Genomic DNA, 8376 nt, shown 5'->3' with positions numbered 1-8376 from the left:
TGACGAGATTATACCCAAGTGGCAGACCCATACATACATATGGCCTAGCCTAAGGCTCAATACGAGTCAAAATACGGTCTAGAATATAGGCCAAGACAACAAGTCAAAATATGGCCCAGCCTTAAGTCCCAATAAGACTACAGCCCAAGACATGATACTTCATCGTTCTTGTGACAGCTCGTCCGGCAAACACGGTCTCCGGCTCCAGCAAACCGCGACGTCTATTCTAGCAAATCGTGACGCCCGTTGCAACATTGTCGCGGCACCCCAGTGCGCTCCGCCGTCACACCACTATAGAATCGTCGTAACTCTTCGAAACGTTGGTTCCAGCAATTCGTGTAGTCGGTTGCAACATTAGTCGGGCCCCACCGTTTGCTGTTCAACTCCACCGACGTACTGCTCGTTGCGCCACCACAACACGGCCGTGTACCGTTGCAGCTCCCCTACGAAGTCGATGCAGCTCGGTGGTTGCAGCTCCGCCAGATGTGGGTTGCAGCTCCCTCGCCAGCACATCAACAGCTTGTACTCCGGCCGCGTGCGGTAACAGCTCGATCACCGGCGGGTAGCAGCGGGACTCGATAGGAGTGAAATCGAAGTCGATAAAGAAGATAGCGAAGGGTGGGTTCCTACACGCTTTTGGCCATAGGATACCCCCAATCGAACGTCCGGCGCGGGACCGGCCAAAGACTCGGCCGGGTACAAACCTTTCCCGAAACAAAAATACAAACTCGGAGAAACGCGTGAAGTCCGTGGCGACAAAGCTCAGTTCACTCGCTATTCTTTTCTTTTTTTGAAATTCCAGTTGACTGGCTGTTGACTCCTGATTTTTTTTATATAACACATGGTGCGAAACCGCACAGCATCCAAGCTAGCCAAAAAAGAAAAACAGATCGCGCGCAGGAACATGCACATGCCCACGCCCTCGCAATCCAGGCTGCTGGCCCTGCCAGTCCAGCTTCTCCTCATTCTTGCAGGCGCAGCAGCCATGGCCAGGGCTGAAGAACTAGCCGAGCAACCTCCGATCACACGTCCGGGCTGCCCTGACAAGTGCGGCAACATGAGCATCCCGTTCCCCTTCGGCCTGATGCCCGGCTGCTTCCGCGAGGGCTTCCAGGTCACCTGCGACCACTCCGTCGACCCCCCTCGAGCGTTCCTCGCCGACACCGATACCAACCGCATCACGGTCACCGACAGCGACGCCTCGGCGGCCTCCGACGCCGCCGCCTATCCGGGGTACACCAACACCTCGTATTTTCCGGTGGAGCTCGTGGACATGTCAGCCGACAGGAGCCAGGCGCGGGCGTACGGCCCCATCACGTCCGGCTGCAGCACCAACAGCACCCAGTACAGGTTCCAAACCCAGGCCATGACGCTCGGCAACGGCATCACGGAGGGGCCGTTCGCCGTGTCGCAGACGCTCAACGTCGTCGTCGGCGTGGGCTGGAGGGTCGACGTCGCCGTGGACGGCTCGACCACGCTCGCCTGCCGCACCGGCACGAAGCGGGAGCTCGCGGCGAGGAACGGGTCGTGCGCGGGGCAGGGCTGCTGCGAGGCCGCCCTGCCCCCGGGGCCGGAGTACGGCAGCGTCGCGCCGGGGCTCGTGGTCGCGGACGAAAACGCCCGGTGGAGGTCCAGCCCGTGCTCCTACGCCATGGTGGTCGAGAAGTCGCGCTACGTCTTCTCCACGCCGGACCTGTACGGCGACACGCTGCTGCTGGAGAGCTTCCCCGTCGTCCTCGACTTCGCCATCGTCGGGAACGCGTCGTGCCCGGCGAAAGGCCAGCGGCCACCTCCGGACTACGCGTGCGCCAGCAGCAACAGCTACTGTGTCAACGCCACAGTTGGCCTCTCGGGCTATGCACTCAGCTACGTGTGCAAATGCTCGGAGCACTACGAGGGCAACCCTTACATCGCCAATGGATGCCGAGGTACTATCTCTTCTCAATCAAGTTAACAATTCGTTGACCTACTGGTAGCACACTCCATCCTGTCTTAGACGACTAATTTCATGCCCTTAATTTATCTTCTCAAGACATCGATGAGTGCAAGTTCCCCGATCTATACTACTGCTCGAGCAAAGGCATATGCAAGAACAGGCCGGGAGGATATGATTGTCCATGCAAGCCAGGAATGAGAGGCGATGGGAAATTAGGACAGTGTGTTGAGAAATTTCCCCTGGTAGCCAAGGCGGTTGTGGGTAAGTACTGCTTCAACTGCTAATACATGTCATTACCAGATTCTTTAACTACAATACTGACATGTGAACATAAGATGTACTCTGTACTCCCTCCGTTCCTAAATATAAGTCTTTATAGATATTCCACTAGATGGACTACATACGCAGCAAAATGAATGAATCTAAACTTGAAATGCATCTATATACATCTATATGTGGTTCATATTGAAATCTCTACAAAGACTTATATTTAGGAACGGAGGGAGTAAATGTTTATATTGGATACCATGTTAATTCTAAAGTGAATTCTGAAAACATAGGTAAATAATAAGTTAAAATGATACTCTCTCCATTCCAAACTAAGTGTCTCAACTTTATACTAGCTTTAATGTAAAGTTGTATTAAGGTTGAGACACTTATTTTAAGACGGATGGGGTACATAGACAACTACACGAATCCTGCCCATTTACGCGTACGCATGCTGAAGACTGGCCCATACACCAGCCGTCATCCTTGACCAGATGAGGTTACCCAGTGTGAGGCTGTGAGCTCGCGTGGTCCTCGTGGTTTTAGAATGGGCTTATCTGTGTATCCCACTTCACTGCCAGTCAAAAGGACCCATTAGGATGCATAGTCTCTGGATCATCTAAATACGTTGGTGAATAGACGGGCTTAATCAAACATGTTCAGTAGTATCATTTGTTCGTAAAAAGTTATGAGAAAGAGATCAAAATATTATTGATCAAATCTAACACTACAATTTGAACTAACCAATCTAAATAATTTTGTATTTTTTAATTCTCAAAGCTAGGAAAGTTTAATAACATGACTACTTTTGTAAGATGTCAGGTACTTACTTTCTAGGCTTTGATTACCTTAATTTCTTGCTTTCTACAATATTCTATGCATTAATCTAGCTTACCCGTTTACATAAGAATTAACAATAATTTCACGTGTAAAATAATCATTAGAAATAGGACCCACAATATTTTTGTGGAGCGTGGTGCCTTTGCCACTATAATTTTTGGTGTATGAATTATGTTGCTCTAAAGAACATATGAAATTTTTAGAGGGTCATTAAAATGAAGTTTAGAATGATTTTGAATTGTCATAAAAACAATGGGATTGAAATGGCTTTAAGACTTTGGCACATAAGATCCCATTATGTCCGTTTCAGCTTGTTGGCATAGAGGGTAGCTTCTCCTTTCATACATATCACTATCAAAACAAATGATAAATGGACTTGAAGATGAGAAAATTTTGTGCCTTGGTGAAAACTCATCAAAGCAAAAGATCCTCACGCGCTTCCTCGGGAGCTACAAGTACACAGAGACTAGCTTTTTCGACAAAGAGCGGATTTTATTGACTTATAATGTTGCATCAAGAGAATACATTCACTATGAGCACACGCTCGACCGTTGCACGATTAAGATGCACACGACCAATACCAACGCAGAGACTAGTTTAGTAAGCCCGAATATGCACAACACTCACATTGGATCAAACACTATTTTCTCCCTTGGTGCATTTTGCTCAATTCCTACTCATCCATTTATGCATTTTCTCAATTTCTCGATCCACCTTGCGGTAAACTTACAAGGATGCAACCAACAAAGGTCCACAACTCCACATACAAATACTTCCCCTTGGTATAGAAATCCAATTCCCCGAGACAGAGTACATATATATGGTTTACTTTGTGAGGCTCGCTGACTCGAAGATCACAAGGCAGAGTCCCTCCCCTTTCTTTCTTGTGTTAAACTATTCACTGGTACTTCTACTTTTAAGTAAAATTCTAAATAACTTGTTGAATCAGTAATTTATTATCTTTTATGCAATATCATTTGTTGCAAACTTTTTAGTAGGATGTTTTCCTATGTAGGTATCATTGGTGGTATTTCTGTCATAGTAGTTATATCATTTCTAGTTCTTCTCCACAAAGAGAGAAGGAAGACCAGGGAGTTCTACGAAAAGAATGGTGGACCTACACTAGAGAGAGCAAAAAATATTAAAATTTTCAAAAAGGAGGAGCTCGTGCCAATTTTAAAGGAAAGCAATCTTATTGGAAGAGGTGGGTTCGGTGTAGTTTACAAGGGCACTCTTGGTAAAGAACAAGTTGCAGTGAAGCAACCGATTAGTGCTAGTCTGCTGGAAAATGACCAATTTGCAAATGAAGTCATCATCCAATCTCAAGTCATCCACAAGAATATTGTTAGGCTCATAGGTTGTTGCCTCGAGGTTGGTACACCGCTGCTAGTATACGAATTTCTCTCTGGTGGTAGCCTGGATGACATTCTTCACAGCAAAGACAAGAAGCCTCTAAACTTGGATATACGTTTAAGTATAGCCGTAGAATCAGCAGATGGTTTTGCTTACATGCATTCAAAAACAAACACCAAAATCCTACACGGTGATGTTAAACCAGCAAATATACTTTTGGATGATAAGTTTGTCCCCAAGATCTCGGACTTTGGCATATCAAGGTTGCTTGCGGGAGACAAAGACCACACCGGAAAAGTCATCGGTGACTTGAGCTATATGGATCCAGTATATCTACAGTCAGGCTTGCTAACTGAAAAGAGTGATGTCTATAGCTTCGGAGTGGTGTTGTTGGAACTTATTAGTAGGAAGAAGGCCACACATTCTGACAATAATAGCTTAGTAAAGAGCTTCCTCGAAGCTCACAACAATTGGAACAGAGCAACCGAGTTGTTTGACAATGAAATTGTGGTAGCGGAAGACTTGGAGCTTCTTCAAAATCTGGCAGGGATGGCAGTGGAGTGTCTCAACCTCGACGTGGATCAAAGACCAGCGATGGCAGATATAGCACACCGCCTTTTAATACTGAACAAGTCTTGTAGATCGTCAGTTCTTGGACGCTGAGTGAATACATAAGTTTGTGATAACGTTGTTGTTTTTTTTGCTATTTTGAGCAAATATTATTGATACATATGGGAAACGTGTCCATTAGTTCCAAGAAAATATGTACTTGGTTGTAACTCACTCGTTGTGTAACCATGTATTCGTGTTAGCAATTGTACGTCTTCCATATACAAAGGAGCAATCATCGTCACATTAGCGTATAATTAGCAAATTTCCCCATGTGCTTGGATGAACCAGCGCATATGTCTTGTTGAAGCTGGTTCTGGCTGATTTTGACTGTTAAGATGCACCTACAAATCAACAGTAGTGCAGTTTAATGACTACTAGTCGCATGGAGCCGGAATCGTTAGCTCTTCCGCACCGGAATCTTGCACCAAGTACGTCCTCATGCATATTTGTCAGCATGGAAATCGCTCGAGGTTACACGACGGAACAGCAGTGGGTGAGAACACAAGGTGGTCAGCTTTTGGTCGGGAAAGTATGTCACGGATGGAACGATAGGGCTGGCACGCCTAACTACCTCCGTCGGTATCGCCGCCGTTTGTTCGAAAACCCTAGAGTTGTGTTCCAGCCAGATGAAAATGACGGTCACCGAGATCAAGGAATTGAGCGCACTCTCTTCCTGGTTTGCACCGTCGTAGTTAGGGCATTTTTAACCGATCCTCTATAACCAGTTAAAGAGTAAAAATTCGATTTTACCTCTTTAACTGGCATCTAGCCGATCCCCGATCCGTTGTAAGGGAGTAAAAATTATACTCAGTCCGGCGAGTTTTCCTATATTTACTCCACCGCTCGGTGGTTGAGTAAAAGTCGCGCCTCTTCTCCACTGCCTCTCTACGCCGCATCTGTGCCAGCGCCACCGGCACCGGCCCGCCGCTGTGGATGCTCCGTAGGCTCCACCACTGTCCTCGGCCACTTGGATTTGTGCCTCCTCTTCCTGTCGTCGGCGCAGAACCGGTGGATCTGCAGCTATTGTCGCCGCTGCTGGAATTGATGTTTTCGGCCGCCAGCGACTGCGCCTTGCCATGGATTGGCCGGAAATCGGACCGTACAGCCCCGGCAATGGCTCTGCGCTGCATGCAGGTATTAGATCCTCTTCTAGCCACTCGAATCTCTCATGTCGACGGTTCGTCGGCGAAGACACGCCCGGTCGTCGCCCGGGCTCGGTGCTGGCCCATCGGCTCGTCGGCTCGCCGTTGCCTGTCATACAGTGGGACGACTGCCCACGGCAGGTGGTGCATCGAGTTTCTACCACGCCGCAACATCTCGGATGAGTGTTGGTCAAGTGTAGAAGTAATGGGGTATGTGCTTCTTCTAATTTGGTTGTTCACCGGATTCGGCGCAATTTCGGTAGCTCATTGTTTGTTCAAATTTCTGTGTAGGATAGATGCGAGTTTTGGTATTAGGAAGAAGAATACGTCGATCTATTGCACGAAAATTGATAGATGTTCATGCACTCGTTGCTAGAATACAGGCTAGAGATGAGATTAGATGCGAAGCAACGTCTACTCCTTTAGAACCGAAGAATAAAAAAGTGTACAAACTCGAGAAGCCGCAGATCAACAATGAAGACACAGAGAAGATATTAATCCAGCTACTCGGAGCAGTTACAGAAATTGGATATCTTTCAAAATGTCTAATTGTGGTTCTTATTTTCTTTGGTCTTGCTCTCATGGCAAGGAATTGGTGAATTATGCACTTCAATGTATCAAAATGTCGTTGAATGAAAAAAGAAGCAAATAAATGTGTTTCGGTGGCCCAAAATGAAATGCAAATGAATTTTTTTACTCCGTTATACATAGGGGATCGGCTATGTCCAAACAAAACTTAGTGGAGTAAATTTAGTCCACTAAGGGTTTACTCCACCGGATACTCCACTATTTATTGGGAAGCGGTTAGAAATGCCCTTATACCTGCGGCCACCAGTCTTGAAGCTTCATTGGAGTCAGGATGAATCCGTGGAGCTGCTAAAGTAGTTTTTTGAAACCTTAGCCTGTAAAGAAGTAGTTTTATGCTATTTACTCTTGTTAAAGGCATTGCTCGAATATATTCAGATCGATTCTTCAAGGTGAAAAGTCCATGTGATGTAATTAGGTGGTTAGTACGGATATGGTCACTGGTGTAGTTTGCTTATCGCAAATCTAATTGCTTCGAGGATTATTTTTTCCTTTTTTCCTCGCATATGCATAATTTTGGTCATATATGACTTTGCTAGTTGCTGGCGTGTTTTTGCGTGTGTGTGTTTGAGTTGGTGTTGGTTGTGTGCATCCTAACTATGCATAGGCAGGGTGTGCGCCTACTGTGTTATATATCATCTTGATAATCTATTTTGAGCCAATAAAATAAAACATTTATGAAAATATCCCAAATGAAACTTAGAACAATAAACGGGCAGGGTTGCATTTTTTTTGTCCTCTGAATCCCGATGTTGGTAATTGAAACATGTGTAGCAAGCATTGTGCTGAAAATGAAGTGATATGAGGGTTTTTTTCCGAAAAGAAGGATAAACCTCATACCGTAGAACGGATTGTTCTACGTTTTTGGCTCTAAAAAAAGGATAAACTCACTCTTTGAAGTGTTTCCTTTCCTCACTTGCTAACTGCTCTGCCCATTTCTATGCAAAAAAAAAAACTCTACCTATTTGTATATTCTTCAAAAGTTATACCCCTTCCTGCGAGTGCTCTCGGTGGTCTTGCTAGCAGTCTTCCCGATTGCCCGATTTCACTGAAACAGAGATGTGCAACAGAACTTATTCAGTCATCAAGCAACATGTTACATGTTCTCGAATGTAGTGATCTTGTGACACAACCCATTACTCCTGCATAAGCTGGACATAGTACTTTATATATTCAAATGTCTGAACCTAGATTCCAGTGTATCTGAATTCTGACCTCATACATGACTGCAGTTAGGGGTTGCTCCTTGACTTGTTAATCTTGCAACTGACTTTCACTAGTCTTTCTAGTTAGGGGATGCTCCTTTATACTACATCATGTTTTAGAATGTGGTGATACCTGGTTGGGCGACAACCAATTACAGGAAAATGCTTCCGTGACTACAGCAGCTGGACAAAGTACAAGTGAAACGTTGGCATTTGGTAGTACTTGACATGCACAAATGTCTGAACCTGAACTCGCACTGCAGGTTTGGGATGCTTCTCGGTTTCTTCAGCTTGCAACTCAGAGTTTTTCTAATAACCAGACCAAGTGAATTTATCAGATTCAGACGATTGGTAGATACAACTATTCGTCCCACCACACAGATGTAAAACTCCGTAGCATTGCAAAATCATGAACAGACGGATGACAGCAAGAGAA

The 8376-nt window shown here is 45.7% G+C and overlaps 1 protein-coding gene across 1 annotated transcript; it reads left to right on the top strand.

Annotated features, from left to right (window-relative positions):
* Window positions 1-854: 854 nt before the first annotated feature.
* Window positions 855-5278, top strand: LOC109741774 (wall-associated receptor kinase 2). The gene is made up of 3 exons (XM_020300856.4): window positions 855-1928; window positions 2033-2197; window positions 4059-5278. The coding sequence occupies exons 1-3, from the start codon at window positions 905-907 to the stop codon at window positions 5057-5059; spliced, it is 2190 nt and encodes a 729-aa protein (XP_020156445.1). The 5' UTR covers window positions 855-904; the 3' UTR covers window positions 5060-5278.
* Window positions 5279-8376: the final 3098 nt, after the last annotated feature.

This window comes from Aegilops tauschii, chromosome 5 (genome assembly GCF_002575655.3).
Source record: "Aegilops tauschii subsp. strangulata cultivar AL8/78 chromosome 5, Aet v6.0, whole genome shotgun sequence".
Taxonomy (NCBI): domain Eukaryota; kingdom Viridiplantae; phylum Streptophyta; class Magnoliopsida; order Poales; family Poaceae; genus Aegilops; species Aegilops tauschii.
This window is presented reverse-complemented; position numbering and strand designations above follow the sequence as displayed.

Coding starts and splice junctions, on each gene's coding strand:
- LOC109741774 (XM_020300856.4), top strand. CDS start 905: ATGCACATGCCCACGCCCTCGCAATCCAGGCTGCTGGCCCTGCCAGTC. Junction 1,929..2,032: donor CATCGCCAATGGATGCCGAG/GTACTATCTCTT, acceptor TATCTTCTCAAG/ACATCGATGAGTGCAAGTTC. Junction 2,198..4,058: donor GGTAGCCAAGGCGGTTGTGG/GTAAGTACTGCT, acceptor TTTCCTATGTAG/GTATCATTGGTGGTATTTCT.